The sequence below is a fragment of the Mustela putorius genome, unplaced genomic scaffold, assembly GCF_011764305.1.
Source record: "Mustela putorius furo isolate JIRA1106 unplaced genomic scaffold, ASM1176430v1.1 tig00000788_pilon_pilon_pilon, whole genome shotgun sequence".
Lineage (NCBI taxonomy): Eukaryota > Metazoa > Chordata > Mammalia > Carnivora > Mustelidae > Mustela > Mustela putorius.
In genome coordinates, this window is record NW_025421481.1 from 9,318,945 (window position 1) to 9,341,834 (window position 22,890).

The 22,890-nt window shown below is 45.3% G+C and overlaps 2 protein-coding genes across 3 annotated transcripts in view; one reads left to right on the forward strand and one right to left on the reverse strand.

The window, feature by feature from the left end:
* Positions 1-2,065: 2,065 nt before the first annotated feature.
* Positions 2,066-18,832, reverse strand: AMDHD1 (amidohydrolase domain containing 1). Its single transcript, XM_004748499.3, has 9 exons — positions 18,618-18,832; positions 17,079-17,185; positions 15,449-15,513; positions 13,746-14,023; positions 10,569-10,794; positions 8,088-8,212; positions 4,768-4,861; positions 4,015-4,175; positions 2,066-3,140 (listed from the first exon to the last, which is right to left on the reverse strand). The coding sequence occupies exons 1-9, from the start codon at positions 18,752-18,754 to the stop codon at positions 3,053-3,055; spliced, it is 1,281 nt and encodes a 426-aa protein (XP_004748556.1). The 5' UTR covers positions 18,755-18,832; the 3' UTR covers positions 2,066-3,052.
* A 203-nt stretch (positions 18,833-19,035) lies between these two features.
* The window catches only part of CCDC38 (coiled-coil domain containing 38), a 47,947-nt gene continuing 44,092 nt past the window's right edge, over positions 19,036-22,890 (forward strand). Inside the window, exon 1 of one of the 2 annotated variants that reach the window (XM_004748501.3) lies at positions 19,036-19,551. The gene's annotated coding sequence lies outside the window, so the exon portion shown is untranslated. The remainder of the gene's footprint in view (positions 19,552-22,890) is intronic. The other variant, XM_004748502.3, reaches the window with a different exon arrangement.

A 22,890-nucleotide genomic window follows, 5' to 3' on the forward strand; every position in this document is an offset into this window, starting at 1 on the left:
CTGGGTGGCTCAGTGGGTTAAGCCACTGCCTCCAGCTCAGGTCATGATCTCAGGGTCCTGGGATCGAGTCCTGCATCAGGCTCTCTGCTCAGCAGGGGGCCTGCTTCCCCTTCCTCTCTCTCTGCCTGCCCCTCTGCCTACTTGTGATCTCTCTCTGTGAAATAAATAAAATCTTAAAAAAAAAAAAAGACTATTAAAAAAAAAGAAAGAAAGAAATCAAAGCCCAGATGTCAAGCCCCAGATGTGTGTTTCCTCCAGCATGCCACGTTACCTCGTCTTTCTCCCATGGCATCTGGCATGTGCCCCCCTCAATTCAGTGGGGGGTAATATTGTGCACACGGAGGCAAAAATTGGTTCTTGGGAGGCAGAAGAACTCGCATGTTATGATGGTCTGTGGTCTTCCAAAGTTCAACCCTATCTAACAAAATCTTATTCCTTAGGGAGAAATTTAAGTTTCCTCCTAGTGGGGGTGAGGGAAGGCCTGACAACTGTAAAAGGTTGAGAAAAGAAACATTGATCTAGCTCACTGGGGAGCACAGAGTAGCGGTTTTCACATCTCACTCACTGCCCTCTGCGAGGGCTTTCCAGCTGGACTTTTAGCACCTGATACCTCCTGCTCTCTCCACCAAAGGACTGGCTCAAGGTATCTTGTCAGAGTCCATTCATGCAACACAAGTTTGAGTGCCTACTGTGCACACTAAAACCAGACTCATTTTTCCTACAGTACCCTTGGTCCTGGTCCTAATTTGTTCAAAAATCTTCAGTGGCTTTTCCTGCCTTGAAGAATGAGACTCCTACTAGCAAGGCTGACATTCAAAGCCCTGTGAAATCTGACCCAGCCCTAGCTCCCCAAGGAGCTAGTAGGGTTCTTCACTGATCTTCTGAGCACCTCATAATGTTCCATCCTGGAGCCTGGCTCTCTCATCGAAATCCTGCCAACCCCCAAAGCTAAGAAGGGCAGCCCACCTCTCCACCTAACCATGGAACTGTTTCTTTGGTTTTGCTTTTCTAATTTACTCCCCCATAAGCATCATCCTTTGGTATTATATTAAGGAACTCATATGCTCCTTTCAATCCACAAAACAAGTATTTTCCTTAACACTGTCTTCCTGGGTTGGCCTACTTGGTATGTTTTAATTAAGTAATTTTCACTGTGACTACCAGTATGTTTGTACAGCCATCCATGAATTCATTTACTGATCACCTGCTATGAACCAGTCACCACGCGAGATCCTGGGGCATGAGGAGGGCCCTGCCCTCTACCAACTTCCATTCTAAAGGGAAAGACAGTTAAAACACCGTGCCATGAAGGCTAGCATGGACGATGGGTGCATTGTAGGGTTGGGGAGGGACTAGCTCTGCTTTCCCGCATAAAGAAGAGAAGGAAAGCAGTCCAGGCAGAAGGAACAGGCTGCAAAGCCTGGAACAGCAAAAGCAAACCGTTTTGAGGCACAGTGTGACAGCCGGTGTGGCTAGGGTTGAGACTGCGGCACTTAACAGGGGTACAAATAACCTGGCAGCTGGTTAAGAAACGCACTCGGATTCAGAGGTCTGGGGTGGGGCCGAGGCTCTCATTTCCAGCAAGCTCCCAAGTGGCGAGGACTAACAGGACACAGGCCTGGAAGAACCAAGGCAGTTCTGGGTGGGTATCCTCTTCTGCTTTCAGTTGAAAAAGACATTAACGCTCTTTGTTTCAAGCGAATGTCTCCCAGACAGAGAATAGGATGCACTTCCCCTACTTATTCCGGAGGTATCAAGATAGACTTGCGGGTTTGAACAGACCTCATATTTGGTCTTTGTAGTTATCGCCTGCATCCCAAACTCCTACTGCTGTATCAGTGGTCATAGGGGAGGCATCACCCATATGGCAACCACATGCCTGCCACACCCCTCCTTGACTGAGCCTGTGAGGGACAAAGCTCCAATGGCCCCATGTTACTGGACAGTGACAGCCATGCACACTGTTACCCATAACCTCCCAACAAGGAGCATCTAAAATGGAACACAGGAAAGCCTCATCGATTCAGCCTCTGTTAACATGAAAGGGAGGAGACTTTGGTGAATCTTCGCTTCTCAAATCATTTATTCATAAAGAGCACAAAGTTTAATAATGCTGTTGGGATGATAAGGATGATGAAACATTTAAAAGATTTCAAGGAAGCTCATATGGCTTTAGAAACACCTATTCATATCGTCATCCATGATTTCTTTGTGTGTAATTATGTAATTGGGTTCATTTCCTTAAAAGCTGTAATAAGTAATACCACCCATCTACTTCTGGGACTGGAAACAACAACAGTGTCAACACGTATTTATTGAGACCTATATCCATTCTGTCATACATTTATAATGTGAATAATCAAACTCTTGAGAGTGATTTTTAAAAACTACATTATCAGATTTGGTCCAAATGCATCCATTCTAGGAAGTCCCCGTCCCCACGTATAAAACGATGGGTCTTGAACTCTTGTGAAGCGCTACTGGTAGAGTCCAGAAGAAATGAGAACTTGAAGGACACCCTCCTTCAAGGGACACTCATGCATTCGAAGAGCTTCTAGAAAGGCAAACCATGTGGGAAAAGGACAAACTAGCTGCTTATAACAGAAGGCTACATTTGCTTAATTTGGGGCATATCACTTGGATTTCTCACCATCCCCTAATTTTTGCAAAGTACTGTTTAAGAACTGAAACTTGAAAAGCACAAACAAAATGGGAATTTCAAGCCATGTCTACCTAACTGCCAATCAGCTTTTCCCCATGAAGGCATTCCGATGATACCCTACCATCTGAATCTTCAAAATATTTGTAGCAAATCTCTGTGAAAGGATTTCATGTTCTGAGATTGAGATCCAAATGATTTACCTGCTTAGATGTCCAGGTGCATGTGTTAAATTAAAAGAAATTAATGACTTGGGTTTTTTCAAGTGGATTAACAAAGCACTGAAATATATTTAAGTGACATCATTCTGGAAAATTACTATGGTCTTTTAACTTGGACTCCAACGGCATTGACTTATGTAGTCGAAAGGTCTTCTCTTTCCTTTCAGATCTTTCATTTTTTATAGATGACTTTTCCTTTAGCTACAACATATTCAATTAATTCATGATGGCCTCCAAACTGGTAAATCAAATGCTCCCATCTAGAAAGAAATCAAACATATTTTAATGCCTACATGTCAAAATGATCACTATGTCAATAAATGCTAATGTGGAAATACATTCTCTAGAAACTTCTTCATACCTCGTCAATGATAAAGGGCTTTAAAAAAAAAAAACATTAGATTACTATGACAACTAGTCTACAACTTCAATATTGTTTAATGGTATTACTGAAGTATTTGACCTGAAAATATTTGATCCAATCAAGTAATATGTAAAAGGTGACATCAGCATTATTTTCGATAGAGAGAGTGAAGAGTAGAATTAAAGTCGATTTCTTCAGTGGAACTTGAGGACCAAGGAATGCAACAGGCTTCCTAGGTCAAGGATTTACAACTTTCAGACTGAGAAAAATAAGACTCAAATTGTTACATCGGAGGCCCTCTTGGCAGCAGACAGTGGATGAGTAATAAGAACCCAGGGGCAGGAAAACAGAAGCAAGGCTTTTGGGATCTGGTAGGAGTGAGAAGCCAGAGAGGTAATGAATCAGATGCAGGGTGGCCAGCAGGAGCTGGGACACGCACCGCCCAGAACCGGCTGTAGGTCAGAACGCCAGCAGAAAAACAAGAACACAAGCCAGGCGGCACTAGTCCAAAGTCCGGGTAAACGGAACAAAACCCTGGAGATCTAGGGCAGATGGAAGACAGAGGAAGAGACCGGACAAGCTGGTCTACCCTGTGTGGTCTAGGACTCGCAGGGAGACTTGCTGGTTGGAAAGGGGTGATGGTAAAGGAGACTGGGGAGCTGCAGAGGCTTCAGGACCAGATGCTAATATCGAGCAGAAAAGCCATTTAAACCTAGCCTACGTATCCCAAGGGGCACAAAATAAAATAGCTCCGTTGGGAGAACACTCGCCTGGACGCATTGATGATGATGAGATCTCCCTGTTTGCCGACTTCCAGAGATCCGTGTGTGTGAGATCTTCCCAGGGCATAGGCTGCGTTGATGGTGGCAGCGGCCAAGGCTTCCGGCATGGACAGTCGCATGTTCACGCAGGCCAAGTGCATGACCACCGGCTAAGGCAGGCAAGAACCGCAGTAGAGGAAAGGAACAAAATGGTAGCTGCTACCTAGGACATTTCTCAACGCAGCACAACCAATAATGGAAATGAAATATCTGGGAGGAACCGGCTACACTGGTATGAGAACATTTTGATGTACATGTAAAGATTCTTACGCTTTGGAAAAGATTCCTTTATTAGAGAGATTACCCCAGCTGAACCCCTGGGTACTGAGTGTTTATTTACAACTTTTCAAGACCACTGTCTATGTAAGATGAAAGCACACCTCCACACTTATTTACTAAAATTTCTTTGAGCCTGTGCTGTCCTCCAAGACGGAGGTAAGTTATCATCAAACCACCACGCCCAAGGCTGAATCAAAAAATTATGCACATAGAACTTTCTCTCCTCTCTCTCTGCCTAGAGGCATTCTTGTGGCACGGAAATAGCCAAGGACCCTGCTGTCTACACTTTTTTTCCTGTTGCACGAGAAAATCGTTTCTTAGATCTTTTGTACATTTTAATAGTTAGGGAGCTATTTTTAAATTATTGATACACACAGTGGAAGACTGATTCTCCGCTTGGAAAGGGACATTAAAAATAATTACCATTGAAAAGCAATATGCGTTTGGGTTGAAATCACTGCCCAGAGCAACGATTACCCCTTCCTCCAACATCTTCCTAGCGCGGGGTTGTTTCAGTCTAAAAGGAAGGAAAAAAAAGAAAGATGGAAGTCTCTGGAAGTAGAGCTTCTATAGACTAGATGTTTGCAATAGAAACCGACTCAAGATATCCAACCCCTCTGTGTTCTGGAAGAAGAAACAGACACTCAAGGTTAAGTGATGAGTGGTGAAGTCAGGTGGAACCCCAGGATGCCTGATTTTTATCTCTGCTTCTGAAATGACTTGCCCATAACTTACTTCTTTAATTTGGGAGTGTTTATTATATTATTAGTTAGTTATATTAGTTATTAGTTATTATTAGTTAGTTATATTAGTTATATTCCAGAGATCCTTGCTAAGGAAGAAAAACATAACATTTTTTTTAAAAGTGTAACACTTTTTTTTTTGACTCTCAAATATAAATAATGAGGTTAAAATAATGTTGTTTTTATTAACTTCCAGTTTGCAATTTTAAAACTCATATCTCTCCCCCTCCTGGGCAGGGGCAGAGGGGCCTCAAACATTTCTGGTAGGGCCTTTAAAACCTTGAAGGCCCAAAAAAAAAAAAAAAAAAAAAAAAACCTTGAAGGCCTAAGATTCTAATATGTAAAATGGCTGCGCTTCTTCCTGGGTTGCGTGTCTCCTTGATTTCCTTGGCAAAATATTATTCTTTAGGACGTGACTCAAAAGCCATGTCAGGGATAAACCGAGCCAAACACTAGCTCAAAGGGTGAGGACAGTATTCAGTAATAACTACTGCGAAAGGGAAAAGGGTCCAGTGTGGCCTGGACTCAATTTTGATTTGTGCAGTGATAACTGGGCGTTTTAGAGAAAGAAAGAGGAAGTTGGGAGGAAAAAGGGGCGGATCCTTGAGGAGGCAATCCTGGGTGGTCAAAGACTTATATGTTAGATATAAGTCTTTGCAGAGAAAGGATTTATAATTGCAAGCTTTGTAAAGTAACTGCTCTAAGAGGAAGTCCAGGGGCCTATCTGCCAATCAGCTGGTTTTGTGGGAATGAGCAGTACCTTCTCCTGGCACGCTGGGCTTCCTCAGGCAGGCGCTATAAGGGGGCCTGGGTCATCTTAGGCAGACAACTTTGAGCTGTCAGAAACTATGCTGGTGTTTGTTCAAGGCTCCCAGGGTTTGGGGGAGGGGGATAGATGGAAATCAGTTGTCTGAGAATCTACACATCTACAGGCCAAGACTGAGGCCCCTGAAACATTCACAGTCAATGACGGACAGTTTGCAGGACTACCTAAGATAATGTTCCTCAATCAGCCTCATGCGTGAGAGGAGGTAGGTGAAGCAGGGATAAGCGTGTGGAAAGGCAGAACTTAAAATCTCTGCACAGTTCATTCCTTTTCTTTCTTTTTTAAGATTTTATTTATTTGAGACAGAACATAAGAGGGGAAGAGAGGGAGAAGCAGGCTTCTCCCAGGTGCTGGGAGAAGGAGCCCATCAGGATCCTGAGATCACGACCTGAGCTGAAGCCAGACACTTAACCCCCCGAGCCACCCAGGTGCCCCTGCACAGTTCATTCTGATGGCCTCCCCTCCTCTTCCAGAAATATTGAAGGAGGAAAAAAAAAAAAGTGATGCTGTAAAAGTATCAAGGAAGTTCCAGAAAAACTGAGGTGAATGGATCCTAAATCAATTTAAAGAGTATACACAAAGATGCATACACTAATGATTAAAGGAAGCGGCACAAGGCCACTGTTATTCTGGAAATGAGAGTCAGGAGAGAATTCAAGGCCCAGCAGAGAGCCCTGCAGGTTGGGCCTGTTGGAGAGATCAGAAAAATACGAGAACAGAGAAGCCAGAGAGAGAAGGGTGGCCTCGGTGATGTTTCCTGTTGTCCAGCTGGCCAGCCCATCCTGCGGTGAGCACAGATGACAGCCACCTCTGGCGCAGGGACAAAGTTCAGACTTTTACTGCCGAGCTGCCCTTCACAGTGCAAGTCTCCGATTTTTGCTCCATCTTCAAGAGATTCAAGGGGAGGGAAAGGAATTTTTTTTTTTTTTTTGGTCAAACATTATTTCTTGGTGATGGAAAATTAACCGGATTAGGTATCGATTGATGACTCTGACTGACTACTAAGATTTGCTGGGAATGCCAAGATACCAAGAATGGCTATTGAATGATATGTCCTGGTTGCAATCTACATGAAGTTTACTCTTGAAATTCAGAGAACAGTAACAGTAAGAGAAATGTGTAATATTACCTGTATGGGTATAACGTCATAATATATTTGAGAAAAGCACTGACATATTCCTCTCTTCTCTCTTAAAAAAAGTTACTCGAAGGGCACCTGGGTGTCTGTCAGTTAGGAGTCCACTCTTGATTTCGGCCCAGGTCATGGTGTCATGGTGTTGAGATCGAGCCCCCTGTCAGGCTCCACACTGGGTATGAAGAATCTCTAGATTCTCTCTCCCCCTCTGCCCCTTCCCCCAGGTCACAGGCACCTGGGAGTGCCCTCACTGCCTATCTCTCTAAAAAATAAATAAATAAATGTAAAAGTTACTCCAAGCCTGGCTTTTCTAATGCCTAAGGCAGAGTGTCTCAACCATGTCACAGTTCATAATTTGTGGCTGGGTAGTTCTTGGGCAGGATAATTCTCTGTGGTGGGAGATGGTTCTGGGCGCTATGGAGGTTTAGGGTCTCTAGCCTCTACCTACTAGATGCCAGTAGTGCCCCCTAGTGGGCAGCAACCCAAACTGCCTCCAGACACTGTCCAACAGCTGAAACAGCATTCATAAAGATGGACTATGGACTGTGTGTATTCAGTCTATAGAGGGCAAACAGCAAAATTCCTGGGGGAGATTTCGCAAAATATACTTACACATCTCCTCTTTCCTCCCATGCCTGGGGATTTTTGAAGACTGTGGTACCCACTTGCACCCTCTTAGAAAACAGCTCCTTCACATTCCGAACACTGTCCAGTATCTCTAACATCTGATGCATGTTTTTAAAGTGGAGAGCCTATTTCATTACTTGGTAATTATAAAAGTAATACATATTGACTTTTTAACTGGAAAATTCCAAAAATGAGGTGGGAAAAGGAAAGGGCAGCTCCACTCTTCCCAATAATCCCACCACTCAACCGTCACTGGGGTCTAAACTCTCTCCTGAACCTCGCTCCAGGACTGGCATCTTCCAGAGCTCAGTTTTCCTGATCTGCATTTTTAAGGAATGTGGAAGGGCAATGAAATAAGACTGAGGCCTCCGGGTCTGTGTCCTCCCACTTGGCACCCACTGAGGCAGCTCACCTCAGCATGTAGGCCGTGGTGGGCAGAAGGACGGCCGAGCACTGGGCCGTTGCCATGGCAGTGATGCCCTCATCGCTGGCTTCTTCCAGGTGACTGATTGCCTGGGCTCCCAGCTCAGCCCCGAGCTAAGCAGAATGGGCAGAGAGAGAAGAGTTCACCAACAGCTACAACAATCAATAAAGGGCCAGAATATTGTTTTTCCTGCAAAAATAAATACCAATCTATTACTAAAATGCCTTGGCAACTGCCTCTGCCAAGCACAAGCCCCCAAATGGGCAAAAGATTTGTGATGGACATCCATTGGAAAATTAGCTAGTGTGCTACTTCAACAACTGTCCTTATGTCCAAGTGCTCACTGATATTCTTCATGCAGACTGACACTGGTAATAAAGTCTGATTCTTACAGCATCATCAAAAACACAGTAAGGAAAGGTATCTTACAGTGCCATTGCGCTCAGGGAAAACAGATCAGTTAAGAAAACAAACTTGGAAAAATGTGAAATTATATGTATCATTTGAGAATATGCACTTGAGCTTGATTTCTCTCCAGATGAAAAGTCTGGGCTCGACTGTGAGAAGAAAACTAGGAGGTAATGCTATGATGGTAATGAAAACATGGCATTAAAGTGGGTTTCTTCTCAGCTTGATACATTTACACACACACACACATGCATGCACACACATACACAGTGCCCCAGGCTGAAAGGTGATTGTGTTAAGCATTCTGAGGGAAGGGAAAGTAGACTCACTCTTGACATTAAGCAATGGCCCAGGGAGGCAGCACAGCCATACCAGGGCAGGAGGGAGCTGGCCCCTCGTCAGCAGCTAGCTTGGGTCTAAGGGCAATTCTGGTTTGGTGCTCCGGGGAGTGGGATGCCCCACAGACTGACTCTGTTCCCCAAGTGGAGCTTCCTTCTAACCTTGGAATCACCTTCACTCTCCCAGATTCGATTTGGTCATCCCGGGTACTGACCTCTGTTTAATTCACCAGTGTACTCTCTGCCACCAAAAGTGTCTTGTTGACCACCTAGTTCACATTCATTCAACAAACATGCCCCATTTATGTCCTCACTAAAGGCCACCTGTCCGCCAGGCATTGTGCTAACCTCCAGGGACAGAGCTGCAAAGGCGCGGGGACAATTGTCAGCCCCTTTACTGTCCAGGAGGGAGCACGGAGGCAATTTGAACATGGTGGGACAGGTGTGGGGAGGCTCTGTAACTCACTCTTGCAGAGGTTTGGGAAGGATCCCAGAGAAGTGGTAGCTAAGAAGAAACACGGAGGGGAGGTAGAGTTAGCCGAGGGGTGTTCAGACAAGAGAAAGTACGTGCAGAGGCGTGGGGGATCGAGTGTCTTTAACACAGTTCATGGTGGCTGGCTCACGGAAAAGAGGGCAGGGGAAGCGAGAGGGGGAAGAGACAAAGAGGAACATGGCAGGCGAGCAAGAGGGGGATCCGGGTAAGCTTACGGCTGCGGAGTTGGGAATCTGTCCTGCTGGCACGGGTGAGCCTTTCAGGGCTTTCCAGCAACAGAGAGGAAGAGAAGATGCACTGAAGGCAGGGTTTAAAGGAACTGATTGAAGAGCGGGCGGGATTGGACACGGGGAGAGAAGCCATTGCAGGAGATCCTGCTGAGAGCCCCTGATGGTGGTCTGAACGAGGTGGTCGGGAGAAGAGAAGTGGACCTGGACATAATCAGGAGGCAAACCTGGAGGCCTTGCTGGTTGACCAAAACGTGACAGGGGATGGGGAAAGGAGACAAGGTGATGTCCAAGTTTTTCTGCTTAGACAGTACTAGACGATGGGGTCATTCACTGGGCAAGAAACACAGGACCAAGATCCGGAAGCGATGTGAAGAGATCACACTGGACACATCTGGGGTGTCTGTATTTATGCCCACATTATACACATCTGTATTTATGCCCCAAGGGCAGCTGTTTATTTCGCTCTGGGGTTTGGAGAGACATCTAGACTCGCGACTGTGAGAACTGTGTCTGTCTTATTCACGGCTGAATTCTCAGAGCCTGGCACAGAGCAGACACTCATGTATTTGCTGAAAGCGTGAATAAATGAACTGGGCAAGACACACAGGTCAGAAGAGCATCACGTGACCATGACCGGCGTGCTCTCCCAACACTCCCCTGACCGCTGCCCCAGGAGGACCCTAGCCACGACATGAGCAATTTTTACTCCGCTTTGCCAGCGTGGCTTTCTGTTCCAACCAAAACAGGGTGTGGGTTTGCTAAACAAGATCACAGAAGTACTTCTTTTTCCACTAATACCACCAGCAGGCGATCTTCAAAGTAAACGACCAGCAAAAAAGTACATTTCTAACAGGGGTCAGGGATTCTGAGGCTCGACTGGACCGGTCCACACATTGTTCAAACAAATTCCCATTTCTCTGTCTTTTCAGTAAGGTTCCTCCCACCTCTGAACCCACTAATGAAGTTTTCCATAGCGTGAAAGGAAGAAGGTCAACCCCACCTCGGCAGCCTTCACGGGGTGCAGCTCGTCCCCGTGGAAGTTGATCTGTAATCCCATCTCTTTTCCGCTTTGAAGAATCCTCCTGGTGGAGTCGAGATCAAAGACCCCCTTCTCGCAGAACACATCTATATTGTCCACGTGGATTTCCCCACTTCTGGCAAGCTCCTTCAGCTTCGGGAGGTGGCTACTGATGATTTCATCAGCAGCCTCTGATGCGGTCTTCCCCCTGGGCGAGAAAATGAGATTATGTGAAGCAAAAACAAAACAAAACAAAACAAAAACTTCTTTAATTAAAAAATTGTTTTAATTTTAAAAATTTTAATTTAATTTAATTAAAAATTATTTAAAATGTAATTTTAAAATTTTTAATTTTTTAATTTAAAATTTTAAAAAATTAATTTAATTGGTTTTCTGGCCCTTGAAGAATCTGACGAACCATGAGCAAATGACCTCAAGCCTCAAAAAGTAGAGAAATAATCCAAAATATACCTCAAGAGTCTTAACAATGAGGACACAGCAGAGATGTCGATAAGACTACTATAGGCACTGACCCTGTACATGGAGACTCAAAGGGCTCATCCATCTCTGGCCCAGCCATGTTGCCTTCGAGAATGCCGGCAAGGCCATGGGGGCTGAGACACTGAATCTGCTTGCCAAGGACACGTAAAGGGCATCCTGAATGCTTCCCTAACTATCCAGTTGCAGGCTCTTTTGCTGGGTCCTAGTGATCACTCTGCCTTTTTCTTCTTCCACACTATTTGTAAAAGCATGGGAAAGAGGGTTGTGGGAGGCCCTGAAATTCTAAGATTCTAGGGTAGTTATACATAGGAAAGGGCTGGGCTTTTGAAGTCAGATAGACACAGAGCTCCACCACTTGCTGGCGACCTAACTTTGGGCAGGTCACGCAGCCATCATTTGGCATACTCTGAGCTCAGACCGTGTCACTGGGGATCAGACCTGAGAGATTCATTGGCAGAAGGAGAAAATTTCTGTAAAACTTTAGTCCTGTAGTTGGCACGCCAAAGTTTCTTGCTCAGCAAAAACCGTACTGGAGGGAAGACAGAGGTGAACTGTGAGGAGACAGGCGCTCACGTATGTTGTCCCTAATTCTCAAGACAATCATAAAGAATTATGTGTTATTTAGCTGTTTTACAGATGTTCAAAAAAGTTAAGTGATGCCCTCAAAATCATGCACTGGGAAAGTTGCAAAGCTGGAGTGAAACCCAGGTCTGGTATGGCTCCAAGGCCTACGACTTCTCTACCACCTTACACTGCCTATCATTCACCTTATGTTCCATTTGGGGAAAAAAAAAAAAGTTTTCATAGACGGATGTCCCACAAGTCTCAGTGCGGTTTAAGCTTTAATAATTTCAGAAGTACAAATGCTAAAAATGTACAAAAACATCATTGGAAATATTAAATATTTTTCTTTTCTACTTAATTTTCTGAATTCTTAATCATAAATTTAATGTTAAAATTTTTTATTTTCGGGGCGCCTGGGTGGCTCAGTGGGTTAAGCCTCTGCCTTCAGCTCGGGTCATGATCTCAGGGTCCTGGAATCGAGCCCCGCCTTGGGCTCTCTGCACAGTGGGGAGCCTGCTTCCTCCTCTCTCTCTGCCTGCCTCTCTGCCTACTTGTGATCTCTCTCTCTGGGTTGAATAAATAAATAAAATCTTTAAAAAATGTTTTTTATTTTCTCTGACTGAAATGATAAACAAAAAATTAACATTAAACTTGTTTTCCAAATTGAACGAAACTAAGTAAATGTAAAAATATGTTATGAAACTTTCAAATAAGCCTGTAGTACTTACATATCTAAGTTATCAAAACTCAAGACTTCACTAAGACTTTGTCTGGTTAATTTTCAAGTCCTGGATTTTATTTGTAAAGATTTTATTTATTTATTTGAGAGAAAGAGAGAACAAGAGCAGGGGGAGGGAGAAGCAGATTCCCTGCTGAGCAGGGAGCCAATTAGGCGTTTGATCCCCTGGGATCCTGACCTGAACTGAAGGCATCTGCTTAACGGACTGAGCCACCCAGGCGCCCCCCAAGTCCTGGATTTCCTTTGAACCTTTTAATTCTGGAACTGTGGGCCTTTGGCTCTAGAAATTCTGGGACAGGTAAGATGCAGAAGCAGATGCAGAAAAGGACAGAATTCTCTACAAAAAAGCCATATCAGAGACACTTTTTAGGTAAAAGGAAAGCTTAAAACCATTTACAACAAGAAAACAAACATGTTTGCTGCTAAACAAAAAGATGAATTAAAATAACTATTCTGAGTCATCCTGACCTAGAGATTTGCTCTATCACCTATGGAGTGTTATTTTAATCTCTAAAGTGCAATTATATGGTCACGGGCAACTATTTAAAATAATATCTGTCATTTTAATTTTTAATTTTTTCTTTTTTTTAGTAATATCTGTCATTTTAAAGGATCTAGTAGAGGACATTGCTTTCTGTTAACCAAAAGAATTTTGAATATCTCCACTTCCTTCTTCATCATTAGCAGACCAGTAAAACTGTTGGGTCTGATGGGGATTGCCTTCTTTTTTTTTTTTTTTTTTTTTTAAAGATTTTATTTATTTATTTTTAGAGAGAGAGAGAGCAGGAGCAGAGGCAGACAGAGTGGTAGGCAGAGGGAGAAGCAGGCTCCCCACCGAGCAAGGAGCCCGATGTGGGACTCGATCCCAGGACGCTGGGATCATGACCTGAGCTGAAGGCAGCCGCTTAACCAACTGAGCCACCCAGGCGTCCCGGGGATTGCCTTCTTAAAACCACCCTTGCAAGGGGCACCGGGGTAGCTCAGTCAGCTAAGTGTCTATCTTCAGCTCAGGTCATGATCCCAGGATCCTGGCATCAAGCCTCACTCAGGCTCCCTGTTCAGCAGGGAGTCTGCTTCTCCCTCTCCCTCTGCTTGTGTGTTCTCTCTCTCTCTCAAATAAATAAAATCTTAAAAACAGAAACAAACAAAAAGCTACCCTTGAGACGACTATTACAATCAGAACACCTTTCTAACAGCTTCTACTGAACTCTCTGCGAGAACAGAAGCATAGATACACCTCCACCCTGTCTGACTCCCTAGCCCTCCCCCCTCCCACAGTGCGTCCCCACTTAGGGACCACCTGACCCCTTCTTTTGTTTTCAATGCCCCCAGTCAAACCCGCAAGCTGAGGTTACTTTGGCACCGAGTGAGCCCCGCAGTAAGTGGCGGAGATGCTTATGGGCAGCTGCCGCCGAGCGCGCTCGATCACGCGCAGCATCTTCAGCTCGGTCTCCAGGTTGAGGCCGTATCCGCTCTTGCACTCCACCAGCGTGGTCCCCGCCCTCATCATGCACTGCAGCCGCTCCTGGAAGGAGCAGAACAGCTCTTCCTCCGAGGCCTGGCGCGTGCGCTCCACCGTGAAGTTGATCCCTCCTCCAGCCTGGTGAATATCCATGTACGTGGCTCCTGCCAACTGAACACAGGGCTCGCCTTTAGGCTGGGCAAATGCGGGAGGTTGTGGGCAGGTCCACAGAATCCCCGTCCAGGGTGATGTTCAAAATGATTAACAACTGATAGGTCAGAGACACCAGCAGACCAGAAAGGATGCTGGGGTAGCAGGGCCATGGAGACCCCTCCCCTGCCAGGGCCTCTTAGGAACGGCAGGGATGGCCCAAATGGGAGAGCACTGAGGGTCTCTGGAAGCAGCAGCAACTTACCAACTAGCCCAGAAGTATCTCAGTGTTCCAACAACCCAACTGGCCCCCGTGTGTACCACTAAGTCTTCGTCCCTCCCACTCAATTTGGCTATGAATCTAAAACTGCTCTAAAGCATTAAATCTATTAGAAAGAAACAATGTGAAAATGGCTCCAACCATGGATTTGAGGGTTGGCCCTGGCTAATTAATGATTCAGGACATAGACTACACTTTATGCTTCTTAATAAGTCATTTTTGGGGGGAGGGTGAGAAAAATACAAGGCAATTTATTTTTATGATCAGCAATATATTTTTCCAAGTTTGAACCAATGAATGGTGAATTTCTAACTGTATGGCGGAGCCCTTTTAAAGGCTCCCAGGGGCAGAGAGGAGAAAGTGAGCAAAGCAGCTCAGCTCTGTTTTTTGTGTTTTTTTTTTTTTGTTTTTGTTTTTTTGTAAGATTTTATTTATTTATTTGAGAGAGAGAGAGAGTGTGTGTGTGTGTGTGTATGTATAAGTGCGGGGGGACTGGCAGAGGAAGACGGGGAGGGACAAGTAGACGCCCTGCCAGGTGCGGAGGCCAACCTGGGGCTGGATCCCAGGACCCTGACATCATGACCTGAACCAGTCTGACAGTTGACCAACCGAGCCACCCAGACTCTCAAAGGCAGCTCAGCTTTTTTTTTTTTTTTAAAGGGAGGATTCTAAAACATACATATGTACATACATACATATATACATATATAAGGATTCTATTGCTAAACATTTTTGAAACCTGTTATACCTAAAATGATTGCTGGGCCTGTGCATAGTATTTGGACAGTTATAAGTTAGTTTCTTTTCCAGTTTATCTTCCATAGTCCAAGCCAGTAAAAATATACATGAAAAAGAAATGTAGGGGCATCTGGGTGGCTCAGTTGCGTAAGCAACTGCCTTCGGCTCAGGTCATGATCCTGGAGTCCCAGGATCGAGTCCCGCATGGTGCTCCCTGCTCCCTGAGGAGTCCGATTCTCCCTCTGCCCCTCTCTCTCATGCTCTCTCTCACTCTTTCATTCTCTCTCTCTCTCTCTCAAATACATAAATAAAATCTTTAAAAAAAAGAAATGTAGACACATGTTGCAAAGCCTGTTAGCCTATCAAGTCTTTATAAAAAGATTTGTATTTGTGCCTTATTTTGATGTGTCCTCATTTATGGCAGTTACCTTCATTGCAAACTCGTGAACTCTTTCGCCAGCCCATACTGGATGTGTGTGTGCGTCCACCAAACCTGTAATCAATAAATCAAATCATCTCTGAAGCTGAGAAATAGAAAGCCCTTAGATAGTAGGCAGACTACCCCGTGCCACTCTTGGGAAAGCAAGATGATGGTCAGCCATCTTGGAGGAGGAGGGAGGAAGAAGAATTTGTCTATGGGTTCCCTCCACAGACAGGAAACAACAACACTCTCTGCATGGCTGGTCTAGAAGGCTTTAACAGAAGAGCGTGATTTGGCATGATGAGAATATCCATTAAAGAAAGACAGGTCCTTTCGCCCACTAAACAAGCTTTTGGAAACAGGATGTCATATCTATTAGTTGAGCAAAACCAAGGACTACATCGCCAAGAAATAATCTGGGTATGAAAAGAGAATATAATCTCTCCCAACTATAAGAAGGAAAAATATGGAATCAGGAATATGAATCTTTCTTCAAAAAAGAAATGCAGTTTAATTGAAGAGAAACTATAAAGTAATCGTGTGACTCGTTTGTTTATCCAGATACAACTCAAGTAAAGTGTGTCTTTCCAGAATATTTAAAATACTTTGTGGATTTAAATGTCTCATTAGTGGTTGCAATTGGACAAAGATCAAGAATCTGTTCAGGGCCCCTGGGTAGCTCAGTGGGTTAATCCTCTGCCTTTGGCTCAGGTCATGATCTCAGGGTCCTGGGATCAAGTCCCATATCGGGCTCTTTGCTTGGCAGGGAGCCTGCCTCCTCCTCTCTCTCTGCCTGCCTCTCTGCCTACTTGTGATCTCTCTCTTTCAAATAAATAAATAAATACAATCTTAAAAAAAAAAAAAAAGAATCTCTGTTCAGATTGTTTTCTAGTATTTTCTGCTCTTTTTCATAACGTTTCACTCTGACTTCATTTCCTGACTCCCAGAGCTGGAAGATAGAAGGTCTATCAGATACACAGTAAACATTTTAAAAATATAAAGCTTAGCCTCTCTGTTTTATGTAGAACTCAAAATTTGTGAAACTTGTTTCAGAGGATTTCATGAAGCCATAAAACAATGTGGGAGATGATGGTTAACAAACTGATTTTGTGTCAATCACTAAGATATAAATAAACTTCAGTAAAATCTCTAGGGATTCCCTCTTCCCCGACTTTTCTGCCCAAAGATGTGTTCTTTGTTTCACACTCCATGTAAATTTAAAATCTATTCTGGTATTAGAAACAGCAGCTTGCCTAACTGCCTCCCATATGAAGTAGATTCGTAAAGTTCTTCAACAGCTTTTGAACCTAAACACAACACAACTGGTTTCTCTTCGGCATGTGAGTGGGAAGCAGGGGCCCTTTCCCTGTCTGGCAATCTGGGGTAATTTTTTCATCCCTAAACTGGAGTTTTCTAATCTGTAACATGTAGATAATGATACTTACCTTACAGGGCAGTTAGAAGAATTCAAGATGAAACATGTTTGTAAAGCAGCTAGACATTCAGTAGTAGAAATGCGAAGCATGGTAGTTATTATTATATTTTAATATGATTTTGACACCCTATTTAAAACAAGCTCTTCCTCTTTACATTACTAAAACTGGCTGCAGGGCTTTACTGAAAAAAGAGGTTAATACCTGGCAAGATGCATTTCCCAGAACAGTCAATCCTTTCCTCGAATGATTCTTCAGAAAACATTTTTTGGATCTCATCAGCAGGACCGATGGCTTTTATAAACCCATCCCTGAAGAAAAATCAAGAAATAATTACTAAAGTTTGGGGAATTACTATGGAAAAGCTGACTAATGATTTAAAATATGTTGTCCATGTCTTTTGCTATCAGTCAACTTTATCCTATGTCCTTCTTGCATCTGTGTTATTGAAGAAAAAAAATGACTCCAGCCACATGCAAGCCCAAAAGTCAACTCATATGTATAGAATGTTAGTTGTCCCCCAAGATCAATGTTCCCCTTTCCCCACAGGGCTAGATTCCTAAATCTAAGCTGAACACATCAACACCCAGAATGAAATCTACATTTCTAGGTTTCCCATCAACCAGGTGGGCCATGTGACTAAATTATAACCAATAGGACTGTTTTCACTTTCTTGTTCCCACCGTCTGGAAGGTAGACTCCATACGGAGAGGTGGAGCAGCCATCTTGGATGATGGAGTGAGAAAGGGTTGGGCACAGCTGCGGGACAGTAGAGCCTCAGAGCTCCATGGAGTATGGCCTCAGTTAGCCCTGGATTCCTGCCTCTGTGCAGTTCTTTTAACTCGTTTGTAACAAATTCTCAACAGTAACACTGAGAATGTTTTTACCCCTTTGCTAATTAAAAACACATGGTCCCTCAAAGCTGGGCTCTTGCACAACCCTAAGCAGCGTCAGATATGGGCTGAGACCATCTTGCACAACCGCGGGCCGTGGGGCTCTCCAATTCACATCAGCATCCAAACCCCACTCCTACTGCGGGTTCGCCCCCCACCTCAAACTCTGGCTGTTCTTTTATTCACGTCTAGCAAGAAGCACAGAGGGTTAAATGAAAAAAAAAAAAAAAAAAAAAAAAAAAAAAACAAAAAAAAAAAAACAGAAAATGTCCTCTTTTTCTGAAAGTCCTTTCACCCTAAACGATCTGAACGTCTTCCATGGTTCTCAAATTTAGCATACCAAGTGGGGTGGGCTGGAGGGTGTTCTGTCAAAAATTTAAAGTCCTGGGGCGCCTGGGTGGCTCAGTGGGTTAAGCCGCTGCCTTTGGCTCAGGTCATGATCTCAGGGTCCTGGAATCGAGTCCCGCATCGGGCTCTCTGCTCAGCAGGGAGCTTGTCCCCTTCTCTCTCTCTCTCTCTGCCTGCCTCTCAGTGTACTTGTAATTTCTCTCTGTCAAATAAATAAATAAAATCTTAAAAAAAAATTTTTTTTCAAGTCCGAGCACTCCACCACAGAGATGCTGATTCCAAAGATCTGGGGAGAGGGGATGGGGGTGGAGGGTTCAGCCTGAGAGCGTTTTTTCACCGAATGGCTCCTCGAAGGTAGGTAGCCACAGGTGCCTAGAAGGCCTGCGGTGGCTCCCTGGATGCAGGAAAGCTTTTACGCGGTTCCCTCCACAGCGCCCAAGTTAGGGAAAGGGGGCCAGGCCCGGCCGCGGCTGCCCGCCGCCCCCAGCGCGCGGCCACTTACGTGCCCACCACGAGGCTGGCGCCCTCCAGCACCGCCAGGCGGCACAGCGCGTCCCGCGCCAGGAAGCGCTCGCCGCGGGCGCACACCATCACCACTTGCCGCGCGTTCTCCAGCAGGAGGCGGTGGCCGCCGGCCATGTCGCCGCGCGCCGCGGGTCTCCGGGAGGCCGCCGGGCGGGAGCGCGGGGCGAAGGAAAGTGCGGGTCCGCGGGCGGCGCCGCGGGGCAGGGAGGGTGGAGTCGGGGCCGGTCCTCGCCCCCGCCGCCGCCCTGCGCGTCCGCGGAGGAGCGCGCGCCTCCCTCCGGCCGGCGCGGCTGCAGAGCCCGGGCGGACGACCCGCGGGGGATTCGTAATAAACGTGATCCTGGAATCGCCTCCTGTTTTGGTCGCCCGATGTTCTGGGTTAATGTGATGGAGACCGTAGTCCCTACTTTCTAGATTAGGAACCTGACGCTGGGTTACCGGGAGAGAGGAAGGTGGGCTCCGTTTAACCCGAGGCCAGGCGGGAGGGGGGTCCCCGAGAGGCCGGGGTGCCCAGGCGGGGCTGTGTAGGGGCAAACCTCTCCCAGGAGCTGGGGTGGGAACCGGGCGTAGAGACCCAGGAGAGGCAGCGTGGGGGAACCTCTGCCCCGCCGGCTCGAACGGGACGGGCGGTCGGCAGAAGGAACCCGAAGGTGGGGATCAGGGGGGTGCCGTGGGGGGAGTTGCCCCGGGTCCGCGCGGCCGTGGCGCAGGGTGACGGGTGCCGCGCACAATCTTCGGTTAGCCAGCTCCGCTCCGGAACCCCCTACCAGAAGGTCCCCGAGATGAAGGGGGATCCTGGCGGGGGAGGATAGAGCCGAGACCAGAGAATCCATTGGCGCCTCTGCCCGGTGTCCCCTAACGTCTTCCTGAAGGATAGGTTTGGACCGGCTCCTGAATCCGAACTCTTGCAGGTAAAAGTGGTTTCAGCTCGGTATCCGCCCCCATCCTCACCCCAACTGTATCTGGGGGGGGGTGTATGTGGGGGTGCTACTCTCAATTTGCCACCAAGATTGGAGACAGCATCAAACTTGTTTAAGGAAGATGGTCGGTAATTTTCACCCGGATCTCTTCTCACCTATCAGCTGCTGTGAAAACACTGGCAGGCACTGCGTTTTAATTCTCAATTATTTTATTCTGTTTATACACTTTTAGTAGCAGCTCTGTGTTAGGCTGTGGAACATAGAGACAGGAAAGTCACTTTCCCTGCCAGTCTAAAGGGAGACACTTCACAAACAGGAATAACAGACCATCAAAGCAGGCTGAGGCCTGTAAAATCATAAAATACAAAAGTAAGTCAACTGTTATTTTAAAAGCCACTTAAAAATAAGAGAAAGCAAAAAAATCCTCTAGATGAACACAATAAATAAGAATATACTTTAGCTTCGTATTTTGGTCTTACAAGAGAGAAATCAATTGGTAGGAAAGAGAGAAGAAAGGAAAAAATGGAAAAGAAGTCGGTAGAGGATGTGAGTAAAAGAGACCAGATGGGCGGAAAAAATCCATACGTTACTCACAGCTCAGACATAAAATCACAAACAGATGGGTGTGCCTATACACAGTTTTAAAGAGAAAGGTATATAGAGAGAAATAATACAAGAGAAATAGAAATAGTGAAACACAAACATATAAAGTCACTAATTCATAGAGAAATATTAAAATTTTCTCTCTAACATTTCTGCTAAAGACTTGAACTGTTCCATTTGCTATTACAGGCATATTTGCAGATTTAAGAGGTTGTAGGTGTAAAGGAGGGAGTGTCATTATAGAAATTTAGAAGGCTTTGGTCTTCCATAAACTGGTCTTAATCCCACTCTGTCACTGATGAGCTGTTTGACCTTGGGAAATGTCCTTAATTTTCCCAAACCTCAGTTTTCCATCCATCTTCTCATAGGGTAATTGTTTCTTTCTATTTTATGGTCTTGTTTGGGTTTTAGAGAAGATGAAATGGAAAACACTTCGCCCAGTCACTAGCTCTAAATAATAGGTGTTATTATCATCATCATTATTATTCTGCTGCTGCAGCTAGTTTATTTTAATCCTGTTTTTTCTCTTCTTGGTCAATTAAATTCAATAGAAGATTCCGGCCATGAGGTCCCCTTCTGAGTTCACAGAATGTACCATGAACTGAAAGCTTATACGTTTTGGGGAAGTCAATGGTCACTCTATTCACAGGAATGATTTGTGGGTGACATAGACATGGCCTGAGAAGCCCCTGCAAGCAAGAGGTTTGCACAAGCAAGGACAAGGGTGGGCTTCTCTCCTCCTTGGTCATTTTTAAATACATAATTATAGAAAATTTCCTCAGTGATTACCAACATCCCTATAGCACTTAACACAGTATGTTTTACAACCCCCAGGGGGGGTTTTGGTTTTGTTTTGTTTTGTTTTTTTGTTTTTTCAGTTTGCGAAAGGGGCAGTCAGAAATGTCAACAGGAAAGTCTACACAAAATACGCCAGCAGGGCCTTAAAGGTCAAGCTGAAGGTAATTTCCTCATCACTGTGCTCTGCTTCTGACCTAATCGAAAGAGGCAGGTCATTGAACAGGCCAAGGACCTACTGGCTCCTGGCTCTCAGGTAAACAAAAAATTGCTAAGTCTGGTCTCTCCACACCATCCAAGGACACAGTTTACAGCCTCTTCTCCTAGTATTTGTCCAAGTGGGTGGAAAAGAGGTGGGCAAAAACCGCAAGGCTTTTGGTCTGAATCTGTCTAATCTTTCTTTGTATATGGGAGATCAACAAAACTTTTTATGTCCTACTGAGAGACTGGAAATCCATTTTCCCTCAGTTGTAGAGAGAGTTGTTGAGAAAATCAAACAGAATCTGCTTCGGATAATATCGGGTAGATACTGTTATGGTTCATTGTATTTGGAGTTGGTCTTGGACTTTGGGGTTGAGCATTGTAAAACCCTACTCTTCTTTTTCTGCTTTCACGAAGCTTGGAATGTTAAGAATGTCCACAAAGGTGGGTCAGGTTCCCCACACTTGCACCGATATTGCTTGAGATTCCTCGCAAATGAATTAGTTTCGAGAATTCTGAGTTCAGGGTTTCTTACAATAATTGGTTGTCAGTTATCCCTCCTTTTCAATGCTTGTAGTTATTTGCAAGACAGAGCAGACTAGAGAGAAGACAGATCTGGAATATCTACTTTAGGAAATTATAGGCAATTATTTCCCTATCAGCCTACAGAGTGAGTAGGCACATTGCATGCATTACCTGTGGTTGAAAACATCCGTACTGTATAGAAGAACCTAAGGTGCACGGAGTTTCCTCAGATAGGCCTAAGAGAAAGGACTGGTAAGAGCAAGAGGCAGGATTCAAACCTGCTTGCCATCAAGGCCATGTTCTTTCCAAAGTGCTTTCCAAAGTGTCATCCACGCCCCCCTGTGATGATACACATCAAACATCTGACTCCGCGGCCACGAGTAATTCCATAATGTTAGAGGAATGCTAGCATTCATTAAATCAACCAGTATGGCGTTCACTTTGGAGAACAGTGTATTTTACACCCACATTCCCTTGGATGTCTAACGTATCTCAAATGTCACATGTTCCCAACTGAACCTTTGATGCTCCCAGTTGCCCCTCCTCCCACAGCCGCTCTGTCTCCATCTATTGCAACTCCATCCTTTCTTTCCCAGGCTCTTTATCTCCTACCCCACTCCCAGACCATCAGCCAGTCCTTTCCAGATTCTCTGGAATCTGACCACCTCTCACCACTTCCATGGTCTCTTGCTCCCAGGGATTGTAGCCTCCCAGCAGGGGTCCTCATTCCACTCTCACCCCCTTGTACAGTCTCTTCCCAGCTCAGCAGGCAGAGTGGCTCATTCCAGATTCTCATTTCACCGAGGAAATGGCCCACAGGGCCCTCGCCATCTCTCCGATCTCATCTGTCACTCTGTGCTTTGTTCACCTCGCTGAAGTTCCACGGATCTCCTTGCTGTTCCTTGTACACACCAGGCATCCTCCTCTCTAGAATGCTTTCCCCATGGGCTAACGCTGCTGTGGTGCTCACTGAGCCCCTGATACTGTCCAAAGTGGCGGGGGGACACATGTTAATTCACCTAACCATCACCTGAGGTAGGCGCCATTCTCACCTGACCTTTTGAAAGATGGGGAAACTGAGGCATGGGGATTAAGGAGCATAATGACAGTCCTTGCTATTCACAACTGACCTCTGCCACCTCTGAAAATGACGGCCTGAAGTCACACATCACCATTTTAAGGCCCTCCTTTTTCTGAGCCCCTCAT